The following is a 20507-nucleotide window of genomic DNA, read 5'->3' as shown; positions in this document are numbered from 1 at the left end:
ACAAAACCAGTGGGTTCTTGTCCAAGTTCTGAAACTTACTGGCTCTGCAACCGAGCTGTCAACTAACCTTTCCAATTTCTGGTGTGCGTGCCTGAAAAACTGGGCTGATACACACAGGTTGTTGGTGACAGACTGAATCTACAGATGGACAATGGCCAGACCATCTATAAAAATAAAACCGTGACCAACAATCCTGCAGCAACCAGCTCAGGAATCCAATCATGGTTTGTAGGAAGCGGCCCAGGAAGCCGGCCTGCTAGCTGTGATTCAGACATGCAGGGCATCAGACCGCTATCTCTAGCAACTGGTCCCCCAGTAGCCAAACAATAACCCCATAACAATTGGCCCCAAGTGGCCCGGATGCGATTAATGAGTGACAGCTTCCCTAATTCTTGTTCCTGCTTAGGACCAACCAGAGGAAACCAAATCTGCACCCAACCACTCAATCATGTAGGATGCCCCTTGCCTAGTTAGCCGCCCCCCTGCAGCTGGCTGGCCCTGGTCCCTAGCCTCCTGTCAGGGCACAACCGAGCTCTTCCATTTGTTCCACTATAAGCTTTCCTGCTCCCCGTCCCCCTCGAGTCCCTGTCAAACACGGGTGATGTGGCTGACTCCTCGGAGCAAGCTCCGAAGCACTAGCCTTTGCTGGTTCTCCTTTGGGTGGCTCTCATTTATTCCTATACTGGAGTCAAAGAAGTTAGGGGACATGGGAGTTGGTTAAGAGCCCAGGACTTCTAGAAATGTAAGGTGGAAAGATTGCAGGTAGGAAGGCTCCCGGGGAGGACCAGAGGTAGGTGTTCCGAGAAGGGAAGCAGCTCAAGCCTCTTGACCTCACCGTCTGAACTTGCTCCAGGCCGCTGCTCTGAGCTCTGATGGGGTGGTATTTGGGACAGCCTCCTCCAGGCCCGTTCTCCTCACATGCAGCCACGTAAGCACCATAAGGACAGTCCCCAGTGTCCTTGGCACTAGAAGTGCCGCGTTGGCAAAATGAGCAAGTAGGAGATGTGGGGAGTGAGGCCCGGCTACCAAGGACCCCCCGAGGCAGGTGGCTTTCTGGGCCCATCCCCAACTACCCCTTGCCTTCAGACTCCCTCTGGGTACATGTCCAACGTCTGGAGGAACATTTCTGAATGCCTGGACCTGGGCTAAGTTCTCACAAGCACAGCATGGTCAGTAGGTCAGTTCAGGTAGTGGTGGAAACTTCTCTCTCCCCAGCAGTGCTCCAGGGGCCATGGCAGGGAGAGCATTTCCTCCTTCTGTCCCCAGGTTTCCTCCAAACTCAGCAGACCCTGCAGGAGCATCTGGGCCCCTCCATCCTGGCCTCACCCTCTCTCGCCTGGACTAGCCACCGGTCTCAAGGGTCTCCAGTTTCCAGCTTTGATCCATTCTCCATAGTGCCGCCAGTAGGATCTTTCTAGAACACAATCCTAAGAACCTTCAGAAGCTCAGCCTGCCACACAGAGAGGCCTTTCACTCCGGGACGAGCCCATCTTTCCAACTTTACATCTACTTTACAAACTAGTCACTGTTTTCACCTGACTCCAAGAGTTAGAATAAAGGGGCATGTGCTCACGTGTACTTGGACATGAGACTTCCCTTTGCACACCCCTTCTGGATCTGGGCTCTCTGCCAACTCCAGCATCTCCCCAAGCCTTGCACAATGGTTAGATGTACAGAGCCCAGAGATAAATAGGCCTGGATCCGAGCCCTGCCTCTCCCCACCCAGTTGTGTGTTCTTTGGGCAAATGACTTAACCTCTTTGACTCTCAGTATGTCCATCTGTAAAATGGACATAGCAATTCCTGCCTGGTGGTGTTAGTGTAAGGATTCTATGAGATGGTGCATACAAAACACTCAGCCTGGTGCCTGGGATGTGGGAAAGGCTGAGAAGATGCTACCTTTTCTACAAGGTGCCACATCTGGGGCTGAGGAGCTTGCCCGTGGACGTGACCACAGGCCCCACCTAATCCAACCTCCACACCCTGAGGTTGGAAATGACTTTCCCAAGGTCATGCAGTGCACTGGTGTCAGAGAAGGGTTAGCTATCTTCATTGTCTGTAGAGAGGGCACTCTGGGGAAGGGGTTTGGTTCGTTGCCTCCATGAGAGTTTGTGACACAGAAAATTCTAGACGGGTGCTACCCCCTGGTCAGGAGAACCAAGACAGACTAAAACCAGTAACAACTGGCATGTCTTGGTGGCAGGCAATCCCTGGATCTTTTCGAGCCTGCTGTTCACTCCGGCAAAGTGAGAGCCCATCCTCTGCTGGCAGGGGATGCCCCACTGGGAGGGAACCCTTAGAACCACTCTTCCGCCCCAGCCCCGCCATGTCTGCACGTCCCAGAGTGACAGTGCAGCACCCAGCAAGGCGCTCACCAGCTGTCTCGCCTCTGGCCGCCTCTGGCCACCTCCAGCCAGCCGGGGCGGGGTGGGGGTGGGGTGGGGGTGGGAGTGGGGAGGGGCACCCAAACCAGGATATACCCTAGGGCGGATACTCAGTTCCCACTTCCCCAGGCCTGGGCCATTTCAGCAGGTGGTCGAAGGAGCTCTCCCAGCAGCCCTGTCCCATCACCCCTCACCGGGAAGCCCTCTGATCCCAGACCTGTTCTCCAGCAACCCTCCCACGTCCCTGGGAGACTGGGTCACCCGGGTCCTTCTCCCACAGAAAAAGAGCAACACCCTCCCTTTCTCTCCACCTGGGCCTGGATGCCCCGTGAGACCACAGCTTTCCTTCCAAGCCCACTCGCACATCCCTGCCCCCGTCGTCCAGTGGTCCCTCTCCCCTTCCACCATCCCACCCCCATGGCGCCCGCCCCCCTCCTCCCACCGCACTGCCCTCCCCCCAGCCTCCGAGGGGTATTGTGGCGAATCAGCGGCTGCCGTGCCAGGGCATTTTGGCATTCCTAGCTCTAGCTGGGCCTGCTAAATATACATCTAGGCGAGTCCGGGAAGGAAACACCACAGACCAGTTAACTCTTTCACCTCCAGCAGCCACCAGAGGGCAGCCGGGGCGAGGGGTGGTGTCCAAGGAGCCTCTGCCCAGGCTGAGCTGGAGGGCAGGTGGACCGGCCCCTCACAGCAGGCCAGAGGGATGGGGTCTTGGGGTCAGGACTCCGGGGCGTTGGAGGGGGGAACCTGTGGGTAAGAGGCCAGCTGTGCCCTCATGCCCCTGGCCCCCAGCAACACTCCTGCCCAGTAGGAGGGCAGGTGGGGCTCCCTTGCTCAAACCTCATGGTGGCCTGGGCCTAAGTCAAGCTCTAACCCACTCAGCTCTCCTTTTACAGAGAAGGTGAGGGACTGCCAGGCAAGCGGCCTACCTTCTTCCGGGCAGGGGCCAGCGGGGGGGGGGGTGTCCCCTTTCCAGGCTACTTGGACAGAGGTGTGGAGGCCTGGGAGGAGCCTCCAACAGGAGGCGGTGGGAGTCTCATGGTTGGCTGGCCCTGGATCAGCCTCCACCTTCCCTTCTTCCCTAAACGATGGGCGAGCGCCCCAGCATGGCAGCCCCAGCCTAGGCCTGCTACCCATGCTCCCAGAGGCCCCCCAGGCCGTCCTAGCTAGGAATGGGGGGCTGCAGGCTGGTGAGGTCAGTAGGGCTGGCAGGGGTGGGGCGGGCAAAAGACACTCCCTCCTGCTTTGTGATCAGAAGGAGGAACTCAGTGGGCTCCAGGGAAGGTTCCAGGCAGGGATGGAACCTCCCTGGGTCCCACCTCTGCTCATGACTCACTGCGGGGTTTGGCAGTCTCCCTCCTTCCACACCTCCCCGGCCCCTTTCCCTCCATCCTTGTCATGTGGGGCCGCTGCCAAGGCTCAAACTCCCTTGGATGCCAAAGTGGCTGCCATGGCCAGGACCCTCTGGCCAGGGGGTGGGGCCAGGTGGAGCTGGACTAGGGTGGGGTGAGCGGGGACCCCAGAGGCACTGATCGCGGGGCAAGCTCCCCACCGTGGGGAAGGCAGTTCCCCTGACTGGGAGGCCAGTGGGAGGGGCTGGCTGGACCCTGCCATGGGTGGAGGGAGGAGGCCAATGAAAGGGCCCTTTACACAGTGACACGCACAGGAAACCATTCCAACCACCAGAATGATCTGGGAAAACTGCAGTGACCAGTGGGCCCTCTGGGCTCACCAACCCCAACGTGGCAGCTGGCTCGGCTTCAGGGTGGAGGAGAGTGACAGGGAGAATGGCTGATCCCTCCCACCCAGCCACTCCCCAGGCTGGCTGGGGGCCCCAGGGCAAGCACACTCTGCAGTATCTTGGATCTTTCTACAAATCTGGCTTAAAGCCCTGCCAGTCGGTTTCTGTGCTGCCAGTCCTGCAGCGCCCCCTGCTGTCTGAGCCCATAGCCACAGGCAAAAGGAGGGGGTGGGCCCCAAGACCCTCTGAAGAGCTCCAGCTTCACGTTGACAAAGGAGGTGGGCGTGGGGAAGGCCAAGAGCCCCAAGACTCCCATGTCAAAGACCGTCCCATTGTCCCTGCCACCACATCTATCATCTGGCTGACCAAAGGGCTCAATGTTTAATTCAGTAAGTCCTGCTCAGGGTGGGTGGGGGACGGACCCCTCCCCAGCGTGGTTGCTGAAAACAGCAGGTCCTCCTAGAAGCCTTTCCCCTTGTCCCCATCTTGCCCGCTCCCACTCCCCACCCCAGCAGGACGAGGACAGCCTTGGGCCCCTTTTACCCAACCCGTGTGTCCCTTTTTGTGGACAAAAAGAAAAAGGGGAAAGAGCAGTGGAGCCTCTCAAGGGGAAAGCTGGATGGAGCTGGAAGTAAACCAGCAGAGGCGGCACCAGGGCCGGGGCGGGGGGTGGGGGGCAGTGAGCACGCTCTGGAAGCCCCGAGTGCTGACCCCCACTTGGGAGAACGCAGGACGTGGCTGCAGGAAGCAGGGAAGCGTGGGCAATGCTGGAAAGCCGGGCAAGCCTCTGAGCCCCAACTGGAGACGCTCTGGGGACGGTGGACTGGACAGAGGGGACCCGGGAAGCCTGGCCAACAGCACATCTGCTCTCCTGCCCGAGCACAAGGGAAAAGGGGGGCCAGCATCCCAATCAGGAGTCGGAACATAAGGAAAACTCTTCTGAACTAAAAACTACGCTCAGTGTGGAACTGAGACCATCTCTAGTAGACTCTGCAGATGGGCTGGCCAAGGAGAGAAGGGTGAGCCACGCCACTGTGGTCTTGGCCTCCTTCCCGAAGCCCTTGAGAGTTAACAATAAAAATGCGCGAAGGCAGCTGCAGGAGCAGTTTTAATAATACTTTGCACGTCAGTGATCTGCTTATCAAAGCGATGAGCTCTTCATTTTGTTAAAGTACAGAGACTTTTTTTTTTTTAAAGATTTTTATTTATTTATTTGACAGAGAGAGACACAGTGAGAGAGGGAACATAAATAAGCAGGGGGAGTGGGAGAGGGAGAGGGAGAAGCAGGCCTCCCACTGAGCAGGGAGCTCGATGCAGGGCTCGATGCGATGCGGGGCTCGATGCGATGTGGGGCTCGATGCGATGCGGGGCTCGATGCGATGCGGGGCTCGATCCCAGGACCCTGGGATCATGACCTGAGCCGAAGGCAGATGCTTAACGACTGAGCCACCCAGGCGCCCCAAGTTTACAAAGACTTTTAAATGAACTGTTGCTCCATGGAACACTACATCAAAAACTAATGATGTAATGTATGGTGATTAACATAACATAATAATAAAAAAAAATGAACTGTTGCTCAATCCATCTTACTGGGAAACTATGATCGTGGTTTCCGAATCTAGTAAGTCCAGGACCAAAAAGTTGTAAGTGACACAAAGCATCCCCGAAGCGGCCCTTCCCCCAATCTGCTGCCCCTGAGAGCCCCTGAGAGGCACTCAGAGGAGCAGGATCCGGAGCAGGAACCGGCAGACTCACTCCTCACCAGCGGAAGGCCATGTGCTCAGCATGTCACCTCTCTGGGCTCCCATGTCCCCGGTGTAAAATGGTGACTATACTCAGGACACAGGGTTGTTTGGAAAAACTGATGTCGCTCCAGCCTGTGGGTCCGCATGAGGTCACATTCATATTAACACCCTGGTTCTGGCGGTTCCACGCCTCTACCTGTACAAAGCCCCCTATCTGCCTCCACAGAGCCTCCCCACCTGTTTCTGGAAGTTCTTGGTTTCGCCAGTGCTCAGGAACTGGTGAGTGAATGGGTCTTCTCGAGGACAGCCCACTGGCCAGGTACCGCCTTCCACGACAATGCTCTTTTCTGATACTGGAGGGCTCTCGGAGGTTTCTTAGAGTAGGAAGAAGGTCTCTCCTCCATGGTGTTCCATTTGGTTCTGCATCAGAAAGGCAACTTTCTTCCCAGTGCCTCCCTCTGTAGGGCAGACTTGGCCCCTCCAGTGGGCTGGGAAGCATTGCCCCAACCTATAGGGCCTGCTCTTCCCCGGGATACCTGTCCTTGCATGCCCTCCTCCTTAAGCAAGGTAGGAAGCCCTGGCGCATCCACTCCTGCCCAAGGGCGCATCCGTGTGCACATGGGGGGACGCTCCGTGCCCCCGGCACACTCAGGGTCAGCCTGGACCCCGCACCACCAGCAGTGGTGGTGCCTGGGGGTCCCCCTTCCTCTCTCTGAACTTGGGACCAGATGGGTCCCAGAATTCAGAACTTTTCAGAACAGAGAAGGGTCACGCGTGGCCTGTCCCACACGCTCGATCTTGGTTCCAGCAGCCACACCCGCAGAGAGTCGGCAGGGAACCACTGTGTCCACGCTCCCTCGTCCTGCCTCAGGTCGGGTCAGGTTTTGCCACTAAATGTGACCGTGGCAAACCTGGGACAAATGTTTTGGTTTTCAGAGCTCTTTAGAATTACGGATAAAGGATGGAGGGCCTGCCTTTTCTCCTTTTGGGTATGGCTGAAAGTCCCCTCCTGGACACCCCCATTCTGGGGAGAAGAGGAAAGCCAAGCATTTATTTTGCACTGACGGTGTGCCCCGTGCATTTTTGGCTCTTTCTGCTAGGCCATCCCACTAAAGGGTTGGGTGCTGGTGGGCCCCAGCCTGGACCTCCCAGTCAGGGGGAAAGGTCAGCTCAGCCTGACTGACTGGGAAGCAGAAAGCGGCAGCGACTAATGTGTTTACCCAAAGCCCAGAGCAGGTGGGAGGTCCATCTGCTAATCTCTCCCAGCTGCTCCTCTGGGCTGGCACCCTGGCGGAGAGAGGGGCCCAGGAGAGGCTGGGAGGGGCTGGGCAGAGCCCCGGGGACCTGATCTGCTGGGCCTTCCTTCCTGTGGTGCAGTAAGAGGCCCTCCCCCAAGTGGAGTGGGCTGAGTCCTCCCTTCCCATCCCCCCCTCCAGGGCTGAGAGGCATTTCCTATCTCCTCAGCTGCAACAATGAAAACCCTAGGGCTATTCTGGGTCCCTGAACCTGTTCTGGCCTCAGGGCAGGGAGTTAACTGGAATGGTAGCAGGATGCTTGAGACTCAAGGGGTGGTGTCTCCCCAGGGCTGGGACACCTAATCTGCTTTAAGATCACCCCTTTTCCCAAGAAGCCCCCCTCCCCTTACTCATGGCTTCCCCCAGCCTCGAATATACCTGAGATCCTACTGATGGCTTCCTTTCATCCTGGCCTTGCCACTGGAAGCCAGAGAAGTGATGACTCAGGGAGTGAGAGGTAGGCTCTGGGGGAGTGGGGGCGGGGTGGTGACTGGAGATTATTCCTATCCCTCCGTCCACCCATCCATTCATCCATCCACCCATCCATCTTGCCTTTCATTCATTCATCCAACCCACGTTAATCCAGCCTTCATAACGTGCCAGGTGAAATGTCCCCCACAGAGGAATGCCCAGAGCAGCTGACTTTATTAGCCTGTGCCTGGCAGAGCCCTCTCCTTGGGCCAGGAAGTCGGAACTGCTGGTGAAGCTAATGTGAGAGTTGGATAAATTGGACGCCCCCGCACCTGGGGAGCCGCCCCCACAGGAAGGAGCCTTCCCCGCCCCACCCTCAGATGGCGAAGTAGGGTGTTGATAAAGTCTTGCGGACACACCACAAAGGCAGCAGTAAATCCGGCCCCGAGCCGCCCCCAAGCACCCTGGCTGGGCCCTGCCTCTACCGTTCTGCCCCTCTGGGAAGTCCTGGAGGCTTTAGCGCAGGGTCCACCACCGTACCCTCTGGCCGTGACCCCAGCGTGCAGGGCAGGTGGGCATCGTGGACGACCTCTCGGATGGTGGCCCGGAAAGTCTTGCTGACAAAGCAGTAGAGGCCAAAGTTGACTGCCGTGTTGAGCATGGCGGCCATGTTGGCCACGTCCAAGGCCAGGTGGACCCTCCAGTCGCGGTGGACGGGGGCCACATACAGGTGGTAGAGCATGACAAAGATCCGGGGTGCCCAAAGGAGGACGAAGAGGGTGGTGACGCCCAGGAGGATGGCTGTACTCTTGCCCACCCGGGGCCGTAGCCCACTCTGGCTCTTCCTCCGCAGCCGGCAGACAATGGCCAAGTTGGTGACCAGGAAGACGCCACAAGGGATAAAATAGACCGTGAAGCAGTGAGCCCACTTGAGGACCTCGTCCAGCATGCTGGGGGCGTCCGCGTCCCTCCACACATCCAGCCACCAGTAGAAGGGGATGCCCGTCAACAGGGCGGCACCGAGGACAGTGGCGATGGCCCGGCGGGTCCGGCCTGGGGACGAGGCGGCCCGGTGACGCAGCGGGTGGCACAGGGCGCTGTAGCGGTCCACCGTGAGCAGGACAGCAATCCAGACTGAGGCATGGTTGGTGGCAAACTCCAGGATGTTAGCCGAGCGCACCACAGCCTGGGGCACCTGCCGGGCCAGCATGGCCCCCTGCAGGAGGAAACCCACGAACACGATGACCACCTGGGTGACGATATCCGAGGCCGTGAGAGCCAGAAGGTAATAGTAGGACGGCTTCCTGGTTCTGGTGGCCAGCCGGGTCAAGGCCACTGTGGTCAGGAGGTTGACTGATGGCGACAGAGGTCACAGAGGGCAGAGGCATTAGAAGGGCTGCTTAGACTATGTTTCCAAGGTGTTATCTTCATCCCTCTCCTCTCCCTGGCTTCTCTTTTCCTCTTTCCACACCCTTCTAAAAGCTCACTTTATCAGGGAGACTAACCAGGTCAGCCCTGCCCTGTCCATCCATCCACCACAGGCCATTGACTTCACCCGGGGGCAAGGCCCTACACACGGGCAGGGGTGGGTAATTCCCCAAGGCTGACACCATCTGTCCTTTCCTGCCTCCACTTCCCCACCTGTCCCCTAGCTCTGCTGCTCTCAGAAGCAGTGGACCGTAGCGGAAGATTTCAACCGAGCTGAAGGCAGTCCTACATGCCTAGCCAGGGGGGTGGAGGGGGCTGTCCCTTTTGGTGAAACCTTGGCTTTAGCCATGAGCACCCCAAATCCTGGCCCCTCACTTTTACTCCCCACGATGCTTTGCTCCCCAGTGACCCAGATCACCCTATAAAGTCAAAGAGTGTCCTGGAGTCTAAGATTCTGGGTCTCAGAGGCACCCATCGAAGGAGGACCCCCATTTCCGCCCATCCCCAACTCCCAGACCCCAGCTTCCCACTCACCAGGCAGCCCCAGGCCCAGCAGGATGCTGTAGTAGATGACAGGGATGACACCAGCCACACACGGGGACCGCTCTGGGATTTCTGGCCAATGGCCTCCCAACTCCTGGCTTGGCCCACTGCCGTTAGCTGTGGGCATCAGGGTCGCTCGTGGTGGGCCATCTAGGGAGGAAGCAAGGGTCGGGTTAGAGTTTTAGGTCTCTCTCCAGCCTGCCCCTGCCCCTGAGATCATTATTCCTCCCTATTCTCTGCACATCCCCTGGTCAGGCCCAGCAAATGGCAATCCCCATTGCCAGGTCCACCCCACCCCACCCCTGACTCCCCCATTAAAGGGAAGAAGTCCTCCGTGGCATTTCTTGCTGCCATGGACACTATTTCTCCATTGCATTGCTCGAGGTGCATCTTCTGCCTGGAAGGCAGGGCCCTGAAACAGACTGGACGGCATAGTCAGGGGGGCGGGGGGCGCCCATTTGAGCATGCAGATTCCTGGGCCTCGCCACAGGCAGTCTGAGCCGGGGTCCCGAGTGGGGCTTGGGCAGCTGTGTTTTTAGCGAGCAGCCTGGGTGATTCTCACCCCCAGTGCTTCACAGAAGCCCCTCGGCTCTACTCAGCAGCCAACTCGTCTCTAAAGGGTGACACTACTAGGTTTCCTGCTCTTCTTCCCTAAAGAGCAGCCCTCTTTCTAAGGTTAGCACTACTGGAGCTGGGATGGCCCTGGTTTTCAGATGGGGAAACTGAGTCCAGAGAAGTAAGGTGACCACATACGCTGGTCCTTGCTCCTCTCAGCCCACACTTTATTTATTTTTTTATTTTTTTTAAAGATTTTATTTATTTATTTGACAGAGAGAGAGACACAGCGAGAGAGGGAACACAAGCGAGGTCGGGGGGTGGGAGAGGGAGAAGTAGGCTCAGGGAGTCCGATGCAGGGCTCGATCCCAGGACCCTGAGACCATGACCTGAGCTAAAGGCAGACACTTAGCAACTGAGCCACCCAGGCACCCCTCAGCCCACACTTTAGATCTTTAGGTTTCAGGGTCCAGCTTTTGATTTCCTGCTGAAGTCCCACCCCCAGTCATCCCTGCCCTCCCCCTGCCCGCATGTCGCCCCCCTCCCCCACCCCAGCTAAGCCTAGTTTCCCCGCCCACCTCTCACTGGTGATCAGCTTCAAACTTCTAGATTCCTCGCCTGTCCCTCACCTGCCTGCCACTGTCCTCTCCCCTCCCACCTTGTTCTGGATACTTTACCTGCCTCCCGCCCCTCAAGCGTCATGCTCCTGGGTCCTGAGTCGTATGTCACCTCGTGGCTTTTCTGGGAGTCCCTGCAGCTCCCTCCCAGCATCACCAGCTCTCCAAGGGGTGGTTTGCCCTACGATTCTTCCCGCAGCACTGAGACTGAGCCGGTCGAGACTGAGCCGGTCAGTGCAGAGAGGTGGGGTGGTGGGAGGAGGGAGGAGGAGGAAGGAAAGGGTGGGGCCGAGGCTCAGGGGAATGAATCTCCACAGTGGATGCTGCCTGGAGCAAACCAGGATCCCCCGAGGCTGCACAGGCAGGGGTCAGGCTGAGAGGGAGGCCTGGAGGAGGGGACTGGACTGGGGCTCTGGATAGGCTGCGTTGTGCTCCAGGGCACTCTGGGGACTGGCCTGGGCTCAGCCAGGGCATTTACATCCTGAGGGTGAGGACTTCTGGACAAGGCAGAAGGATCCCATCTGTGGCGTCAGACAGGAGGGCATAAGGGGAGTAGGGGGGAACCAGTGCAGGGCAGGGGTGAGGCCGCCATGGGCAGAGCTCACATCTAGAGGGAGGCCGCATGGGCCAGGTTTAAAGGCAGCGGCGGCAGGCAGTGGGACAAGGAGGCTCCCCGGGGGGCTGTGGGGGTGGAAGGCAGGCAGCCGCGCGCAGTGGTGGCAGTGACCACCCGGACAAGCCTGACCAGGCCACCAGCAGCTCTGGGAATCCAAGACCCAGGGGCCCCACGAGCTGTTGTTTTCCTAGCCTTGGTGAAATGGACCATCCCCCCGGGAATATTAGTCACTGGCAGATAAACACCTGCAGGTGCAGTGGGCACTCTGGAGAGACTGGAATCTGTGCCCACTGGCTCCCCCCACCCCCTCGGGGACGTGACCAGTGTGGCCCACAGTGGGCACCAGGGACAAACGTGTGGCCTGACTCCGGAGGAGAGCCGAGGTCCAGCCTGGAATCACTTCCCATGCCCATCTCTGGGCATGTAACAGAGCTGGCTTCTGGGCTCCCTAAGATAGATCCCACATCTGGGGCTGGGGCTACCTGGACCCTCAGCCCCACTCCCACCTTCACACCCACCTGGGCTATCACAGAGGACTTGCTGCCCCCTGATGGCCGTGTTCTGACCCTGCAGGCCTCCAGGGAGTCCACGGGCTTTGGCCAGGTCCTCTGGGTGGGTAGAGCAGGACCAGAACAGGCACGACCCACTCAGACCCCCAGGCCGTGTGCCAGGACCCCAGCCCCAGAGAATGCAAGAAGCACAGATAATTCTGCTTCTGAGGACACCACCTCCCTGCACCACGAGGCTATGGGGCAACGAGGAGCTGCTTACAGTCAGGTTGAAAAGACCAAGCATGTGTGAGGGGCTCCGGCAACATTTCCTGAGCTCTTACTCTTGTTCCTACACTTGTCACCCTCAAGGCAGCCCCATAAGCTAACTCTGGTGACTTCCATTTCACACAAGAGGGGACGGAAGCTCAGAGAAATTCAGCAACCAGGCTAGGGCCGCAGAGCCACCCTGTGGCATGGGGATTTGAACCCCAGAGCTGTTCACTTGTCACCCCCTCACACAACCTTCCCCCAAAGAACAGGTGCACAGGCAGGAAGAGGCCACTGTGAGCTCAGGCTTTAGGGAGGAAGGGGATGTGGGTCAGACAGAACACTCAGATAGGGAGGGGCATTGCTGTGGGGGGTGGATATCACGGTAGCGGGTGCCAGGGCAGGAGAGTGGATCTGCCACTGTGACGGTGCAGCCTGGCTCTCCGGAAGCTTCCAGTAGCCTGTGACTTCCTTCAGGGAAAGATTCCTTCTTGTTTATTATTAGTGTGCCCCCACCCCCGAGTACACTGGCCTGGAACCTAAACTCAGGATCCCCTATTCCCCAATCTAAGTGTCTGAAGGCACCCTAGCTCAGGAAGGGAGATGTTACAGATCTAAGGGAGTCCACACTCTAGGTAGGGCTGGGTCTGGGGACCCACCGCTCTGGGGTGGGTATTACCCCCATCCAGCGTCTCATCACCCATTCTGCAGATACAGAAAACCATCCTGCCCCAAGCCCGCAAGAATTTTCAGTGGCTTTTACAGCACTAGAGATTCCTTGCCCAATGGGGATCATATCTGTCTGAAATAGCTTCCCATGTAGGGACCCAGTGTAGGGTCATGGGAAGAAAGTCAAGCAGAAAAGTGGCATTTGAATCCTGGCTGCCGTGAGAGCTCAGACAAATCACTTAGGTTATAAACACTCTTTGTCTCAGGCAGGAAGTAGCACTCCTCTCTGGGAATTGTTCTAGCTTGTGAGCTCATCAGACTTGCTCTCAAGGAATGATGGAGCTTCCAGATCCACAGGGCAAAATAAAATGGAGTGTCTCAGATCCTCTATCTCAACGGCCGTGCAGGGCAAATGCCCTCCTTTCTCTCTCCTGCTCCAAGACTCTCGCACACGACACTCATGCACGTATGTGCATGCACACACACACCACACACACACACACACACACCACACACCACACACTCCAACAACTCTCAGACTAAGAAACCGAGAAAAGAGAATGCCTATTTCTGGAAAGTCAGCTTCTAAATCGTTAGAGGAGGTTCAGGGACAACGAAGTTAGCAATTGTAGGAGGAGGGGCCTCTCAGAGATGGGGGGTCAGAGGCGACCCTTCCGAGTCTTCTTGGTCATCTGGGGCCTCCCGATCCCTGCACACTCGGAATGGCATCCATCTTACTCCGGGGGGTAAATCTTAGCTTGTGTGTACATGACAATCACCCAGCGTGCTTAGAAAATACTGGTGTCCTGGCTTCTAAGTAGAGCACGGGAGATTCCAACACAGATGGACTCTACCTTCTAGAAAAGCAGATACAGCCCCAAGGAGGCTGGAGTTAAGAAAAGAGTTTACGGAAAGCCGGGTTTCTGAGTAAGTGGGTTCTCTTACCAACGTCTCTTTATCATCAGATAACGCTCCTCCTGAAAAGCATTGCACATGGAAACAGGGGTGCTCTCGGAGGCCAGGAACCCCATCACACTGAGGCTCTGTCTTGCTGGTCCAGGCCGGGGAGGTGGTACAGTCCATGGGAAGGGCAGGCAGGCAGCCAAGGGATGGTGGATCTGGACGAGGGGAGCCAGGCGTGAAGGTCAGGGCACCCGGGAGGGGTTTCCGCTGCGCTGGATTGCTCCATCTCTGCCAACCCGGACGAGGCAGGTGCCAGACCCAATTCTTGCTCTCTCTGCAGCTCTGGAGAGGGGGTGGAGCTGTGGTGTGTCTGTGCCAGCCCAGAGCAGCAGAAATCAATGCATGGAGCTCGTGCCTGGGACCCAGAGAGCAAGGGAGGGCAGGCTCCATCCCGAGTCAAGGACCCAGCCTCGGGGGAGACGGAGCTGGATCTCTCAGTCCATCGGTTCATCGAGCTTAAAGCAGAGTCCGTCCCAGGAAGAGCTGGGCCAGGCCCCACTTGCTCCCCAAGAGGGTGAGGCCTCAACAGAACACACGGACCCACCCACTCCCCTTGGGCTCTAGACCCCACCCTCCTCTCTCTATTCATTTGGATTTAGAAGAGCACTCCTCCGCACTGACCCAACTGAGACTGTGACCTAGCTCTCTGCCTCGATTTCTCCTGCAGTTGAGGCGGGATGCCGGGTCTGCTGTGTGTCTCCTTGGAACTCTGGGAAGGGAAACATTACATCTGGAAGTTAGAAGCTGGTAAAAGAAGCCTTCCAAGAGGTAAGCCTAGAGACCTGAGGCACTCAGGAAGGCGAGTTAAAGGAAGCGACAGGGCAGACAGGTGCCCACCTCAGCATCTCCAGTGTCCGAGCCCAGATTTGTGCCGGTTGGGCAGGGGGGTGGGCTGTCTGCTGAGGGCCAGCCTCTTGCAAGGGGGCCAGCCCTGCTCTGGGCAGAGGGCATCTCACGCAGAGGGACACGGTGCAGTGTGTAACTGCTCCGGGCCCAGCCCTGCCATCTTGGTTGACCTTGATCCTGGGGGAGGATGGTCACGGTCCCCAGGGGACCTCCCTAAAGGCCCATCACCCTCCCCAGAGCAGGCCAGGAACATGCTCGACAGGGAAGAGGAAATGATACCAGTTGTCCCATGGGCCCCTATTCGAGACCCTTGCCCTGCTCTCTGAAGAGCTAGCCCACCCCAAAATGGAAGAAGGGGAGGGATGGGGGCCTGAGCTGCTCCTCCTCTCCCCTCTTCCAGACCCTTCCTTTGTAGCCTGCTCACCATCGCACTTTAGCCAAGACGCTGCCAAGAGCGCTCTGTGCCAGGACGGACACTGGGCCAGGGCGCTGGGGCTGGGGACTGGGGACCCTCTGGGCCAGCAGCTGCCAGAGGTCCTGGAGCCCCTGGCCTGCCCTGTGGAGAGCCTAAATCCTCCCAGGAGAGAAACGACTAGTTCTGCTGGGTGGTGGAAGACGTGGGGGAGGGTGCCGGATCTGTCCCCCTCGGGGGCCTGCGGGCAGCACAATAGCCCCAGGCTGCCACTCTCTGGCTTAAGTGGTTGCCTGGGCAACAGCTGGGGCCAGTTTCCACCAATCCTCAGCAGAGGCAGGGTGGGGGGAGGGAAGCTGGCCGGGAAGGGGGGTGCCATCCCCTTGTGCTGAATCCTATATAAGGAGGAGGGATGTGAGCACAGTGGTCTGGGCTTCACTGTCCCTCCAGGGAGCTCAGGGGCGGGGCACAAAGATGCTTCGCTTGGGCTCTGCCAAGCCTGGGTCCTGGGCCAGCTTCTGGGCCATCCTGACCTTGGTGGGGCTGGCCACTCGAGCAGGTGAGTGGGCAGTGGGTGGGGTGGGGGTGGAGGGCAGGGAAGAGAGGCAGGACCTTTCGGCCCTAGCTGCACGAGGCCGGGAGGGGGCGGTGTCCAGCTCCACGGAGGAGGGCCGCCTGCCTGCGGGGAGGGCTGGGGAGGCAGGCGGGGCTCTTACAGACAAGACCTTTCTACCGTCCATTGTCCATTGTCCCAGACAGGTGGGCCCAGGCACCCAGGCCGTGGCAGCCGGGTGGAACGCCGTCAAGTGGCAGCTTCGGGAGGGGAGGGCTGGGAAATTAACTGCCCACCCACCTCTCACCCTCCCCTGCTCCCTCAGTCTCCCTGTCTCTTATACACAGATGCTCTGCTCTCGTGTGAGCCTTCTTTCTGGTAGTCCACATGGCCTGCGCGTGCGTGCGTGTGTGTGTGCGTGTACGTGTCGGGGCAGGTGCTCGTGGCTTGCTGTCAGACACCCACCTTGTCTCCCTCCGAGGCTCCTCACACTGTTCTCTGTTTGGGGAAGCTGTTGGCAGCCTTTTCGGTCCCTGAGTTTTCTGTAACAGAGTGCATGTCCCCATCTGACCCTCACGGCATTCCCTGGAAACACGAGAGAAGGGCCCAGGGTGGCCAGCCTGGCAGGCTCGACACACAGGTGCCCTGAGAGTCCCCTTCCAGCACCAGCTCACCCTCTGTGTTTTCTCTGGTCCCCCACCAGCCACCTGCTGCCAGTGGACTTCAGTCTCAGAGGTCAGGACCCAGGAGGGCAGCTGGGCCAGGAAACAGCTTCTCCTCCTGCCCGCAGCCCTCTTCTCACGCTCGGCCTCGCCCCTCCCATTCAGTGCTCTGGCCCCCTTGACCCTCTCGCTGCTCCCAGCACCGCCAGTCCATCCTTTTCAAGGGCCTGTGCAGGGCTGGCGCCTGTCCTCTGGCTGGCTCCTTCTCGTCACTTCCTCAGGGAGCCATCCCTGATTTATTTATTTATTTATTTTTAAGATTTTATTTATTTGCGAGAGAGACAATGAGAGACAGAGAGCATGAGAGGGAGGAGGGTCAGAGGGAGAAGCAGACTCCCTGCTGAGCAGGGAGCCTGATGTGGGACTCGATTCCAGGACTCCAGGACCATGACCTGAGCCGAAGGCAGTCGCTTAACCAACTGAGCCACCCAGGCGCCCCCATCCCTGATTTCTGCCCCTCAAGTAGCCCTATCCTGACTCTCACTTCCCTTATTCATCACAGTCCCAAACTAGAGTGCTTATTTGTGCACTTAATGCCCGTCAAAGGAGCTGGTTGGTGCTTGTCTCAGGAGGTGAGAGGGGTGGGGTGCCTCAACCCTTGCCTGGCTCTCTGGCGTCATGGATACCGGTTCTGGGGCATTCTGTCCCACACTGGCTCATGATCTCTCCTCGCCAGGAATCTAGCCCCCTTGCAAGAGCATCCTCTCGGGGGGCTGCTCAGGGTCAGGCTGACAAGCTTCCCCACCCGGGAAGTGCTTGTGCATGCACGCGCGCGCACACACACACACATACACGCATGCATCTGCGTGCTCCACGGGCGCACACAGGAATGCACGCGGCCTCCGCCCGCACCCAAGCGCACGCGTCTCCAGCTGGTCCCTCCGCACCCCTGGCTGGCACCCCCGCCCCGGGCCCAGGGGGCCTTCTCAGCCGTGCCGCGTTCCCTCCTGCTGCAGCTCAGAGACCCGATGTGGGCGGCGAGGCCACGGGCACCCCCATCAACCACTCCCAGACGCTGCTCCAGCGCTTGCAGGAGCTGCTAAGGCAGGGCAACGCCAGCGACGTGGTTCTGCGGGTGCAGGCGGCGGGTACCGACGAGGTCCGCGTCTTCCACACACACCGCCTGCTGCTCGGCCTGCACAGCGAGCTGTTTCGGGAGCTGCTGAGGAACCAGAGCGAGGTGGCGCTTCAGGAGCCCCGGGATTGTGCTGCCGTCTTCGACAAGTTCATCAGGTGGGCAAGGATTAGGGGGCGCCTCCCTCCCTTTCCCAGGCCCTGGCTCCTCGGCTCCCAGGCTCCCAGAAGCGCTGGCGCCTCAGAGGACACTGTGTCCCTCCCTCCACCCACCCAGGTCATCAGGATGAAGGTGCCACCGCCTTACATTCATCCCTTCTCCCACTGCCCTCTCGCGTGACTCCCTGCCCTCGCCCGCAAGCTCTGTTTCCAGACCTGGTCTTGAGGGCTTTGCAAAACCGCAGATTCCTGAACCCCGCTCTGGATCGTCCGCTTCGGGTCTGGGGTTGGGCCCAGCAGTGATTTTTTATTTTAAAGCCTCCACGTGGCTTTAGTGTCTGGCCAGGTTTCTGAGCCGCCGGGCCTGGGGGGAGTAAGGCAGCTCTCTCTCCCATCCCCTGCTCCCAGCCCACCACCTGGGGCACCATTCACACTATCGTTGGAGAGAGGAACCCGGTTTTCACAGTTTATTTGTTTATTAAAGATTTTTATATGTTTATTTGAGAGAGAGCAGAGCCGGAGGGAGGGGCAGAAAGAGAAGCAGGCTCCCCACTGAGCAGGGAGCAGGACATGGGCTCCATCCCCGGACCCTGGGATCGTGACCTGAGCCGAAGGCAGACGCTTAGCTGACTGAGCCACCCAGGCACCCCTGTTTTAATGGCGTAGACAAGATGGCTGCAGAATACCAGGCAGTAGGAAGAGTGTTAACACAGAAGGGCACAGGGTCTTCTCCCCAGGAGTCAGATCTATCAAAGCAGCCTTCCCCCAACCCCATCCGGTGCCTCTGTTGTCATCTGATTGGCTAGAATTTAGTCACATGGCCATGCCCACTCTAAGGGAGGCCGAGAACCATCTTTATTCCCAGAAGCAAATAGTGGGGCTAAAATGCAGGGGAAAGGGGAGACCTGGGTGTTGGTGCAGCTATGGGCAGCTCCTGCCACACTCCCATGGAGCGGGTGCCCGTGGGGGCCTGGCAGGAAGGGTGAGCCGAGGGATGGGAGCAGATGGGGACAGGAGTGAGTGAGCAAGACCCACAATAGAAAAGATCCAGTGAGAAAGATGAGCCGGCGAGAAGGCGAGGAGGGTGGAAGGAATTAACCTGTTTCGATGGCTTGCTTCCTAGCAAGTCCAGTTCACTCTCCCCCAGCTGTCACCGTGACCCTGGTACCCCCTTTCCCCGATGATTGGCATAAGGTTCAGTGCAGTTAAATGACTTGCCCACTTGCAAGTACGGTATGGATCTGAGGCCGGGGTTATAAAGCCCACAATGGCAGGAGCCCCGTTTGTCTTGTAGCCACCCAGCTCCCAGGTAGCCTAAACTTCGGCGCCTAGTAGATGCTCAGTAACTGCGCGCTGTTTCCACGTCCGCACAAGAGACGGTCCTTGAGACGAAGACAGGAAGCCTCGCGGCCCGCTGCGCCCCTTGCACCCCTGGCCACAATGCTCTCCACCCAAGGCCGGGTGCCCCTTGGGGTGTGTGAGTGTGTGGGGTGGGGGCAGAGCGGGCCCCGCCCTGACCCTGCCCCATCTCTGCGCGCCCCTCCCGCAGGTACCTCTACTGCGGGGAGCTGACCGTGCTGCTGGCCCAGGCCATCCCCCTGCACAGGCTGGCCACCAAGTACGGCGTGGCCTCCCTGCAGCGCGGCGTGGCCGACTACATGCGCGCGCACCTGGCGGGCGGCGCGGGCCCGGCGGTGGGCTGGTACCACTACGCGGTGAGCACCGGGGACGAGGCCCTGCGCCAGAGCTGCTTGCAGTTCCTGGCCTGGAACCTGTCGGCCGTGGCGGCGAGCGCCGAGTGGGGCGCCGTGAGCCCCGAGCTGCTGGCGCAGCTCCTGCCGCGCTCGGACCTGGTGCTGCAGGACGAGCTGGAGCTGTTCCACGCGCTCGAGGCGTGGCTGGGCCGCACCCGGCCGCCCCCCGCCGTGGCCGAGCGCGCGCTGCGGGCCATCCGCTACCCCATGATCCCGCCGGCGCAGCTGTTCCAGCTGCAGGCGCGCTCGGCGGCCCTGGCGCGCCACGGCGAGGCGGTGGCCGACCTGCTGCTGCAGGCCTACCAGTTCCACGCCGCCTCGCCGCTGCACTTCGCCAAGTTCTTCGACGTCAACGGCAGCGCCTTCCTGCCCCGCAACTACCTCGCGCCCGCCTGGGGCGCCCCGTGGGTCATCAACAACCCGGCCCGCGACGACCGCAGCACCAGCTTCCAGACGCAGCTGGGCCCGAGCGGCCACGACGCGGGCCGCCGGGTCACGTGGAACGTGCTCTTCTCGCCGCGCTGGCTGCCCGTCAGCCTGCGGCCCGTCTACGCGGACACCGCGGGCCCCGCGCTGCCCGCCGCGCGCCCGGAGGACGGCCGGCCGCGCCTGGTGGTCACGCCGGCCAGCAGCGGCGGCGACGCGGCGGGCGTGAGCTTCCAGAAGACCGTGCTGGTCGGGGCGCGCCAGCATGGCCGCCTGCTGGTCCGCCACGCCTACAGCTTCCACCAGAGCAGCGAGGAGGCGGGCGACTTCCTGGCGCACGCCGACCTGCAGCGGCGCAACTCCGAGTACCTGGTGGAGAACGCCCTGCACCTGCACCTCATCGTCAAGCCCGTCTACCACACCCTCATCCGGACCCCCAAGTAGCCCAGCGGGGCCGGGGCGGGGACGCCTCCGGAGTGGGAAACAGACGCCTGGCATGGGTGGCCCCCCGGGGTCGGGGGGGGGGTGCTGGCGAATGGAGGTGCCTACACTGGCCCCCTGGGTGGCCAGGTGCCAGCGGCCTTGGAGCTGGGGTGGAGGCCAGGTGAGGGGTGGTAGAGCAGGTGCCTGGTTTCAGGAGCTGATTTCGCCGCTGCCTTGAAGGCCGCGCTCTTGGTTGAATAAACCGATGCTCAGAGAGCTGAGGGGATGATTGAACCACCCAGCTCCCAGGTAGAAACAGCCCCAGGAGGGTCCCAAAGGTGTGGGGGTCCTTTATCTTTCGTTAGCTTTTCCCGAGGGTTCCCCACCCCCACATGGAACGGGGCAGGTGAA

At 59.5% G+C, this 20507-nt stretch overlaps 2 protein-coding genes across 5 annotated transcripts; one reads left to right on the top strand and one right to left on the bottom strand.

Annotated features, from left to right (window-relative positions):
* Positions 1-5399: 5399 nt before the first annotated feature.
* Positions 5400-14399, bottom strand: GPR142 (G protein-coupled receptor 142). Of its 3 annotated transcripts, none has more exons than XM_064583718.1 (4): positions 13710-14399; positions 9541-9699; positions 8119-8931; positions 5400-6292 (listed from the first exon to the last, which is right to left on the bottom strand). In XM_064583718.1, exons 2-4 carry the CDS (start codon positions 9674-9676, stop codon positions 5916-5918), a joined length of 1326 nt encoding a protein of 441 aa, XP_064439788.1. In that variant the 5' UTR covers positions 9677-9699; positions 13710-14399; the 3' UTR covers positions 5400-5915. The 3 variants fall into 3 exon arrangements, with proteins under 3 accessions (XP_064439788.1, XP_064439787.1, XP_045744488.1); XM_064583717.1 differs by lacking the exon at positions 13710-14399 and adding an exon at positions 10782-11135; XM_045888532.3 differs by lacking the exon at positions 13710-14399 and adding an exon at positions 10782-11131 and having other exon boundaries at positions 6153-8931.
* Positions 14400-15459: 1060 nt separating this feature from the next.
* BTBD17 (BTB domain containing 17) lies at positions 15460-20496 on the top strand. Of its 2 annotated transcripts, XM_054510721.2 has the most exons (3): positions 15460-15544; positions 17217-17493; positions 19043-20496. In XM_054510721.2, exons 1-3 carry the CDS (start codon positions 15460-15462, stop codon positions 20115-20117), a joined length of 1437 nt encoding a protein of 478 aa, XP_054366696.1. In that variant the 3' UTR covers positions 20118-20496. The 2 variants fall into 2 exon arrangements, with proteins under 2 accessions (XP_054366696.1, XP_064439786.1); XM_064583716.1 differs by lacking the exon at positions 15460-15544 and having other exon boundaries at positions 16540-17493.
* The last annotated feature ends 11 nt before the right edge of the window (positions 20497-20507 follow it).

Source organism: Mirounga angustirostris, unplaced genomic scaffold (assembly GCF_029215605.1).
Source record: "Mirounga angustirostris isolate CCGP_5_RB_7025 unplaced genomic scaffold, mMirAng1.0.hap1 SCAF_17, whole genome shotgun sequence".
NCBI lineage: Eukaryota > Metazoa > Chordata > Mammalia > Carnivora > Phocidae > Mirounga > Mirounga angustirostris.
This window is presented reverse-complemented; position numbering and strand designations above follow the sequence as displayed.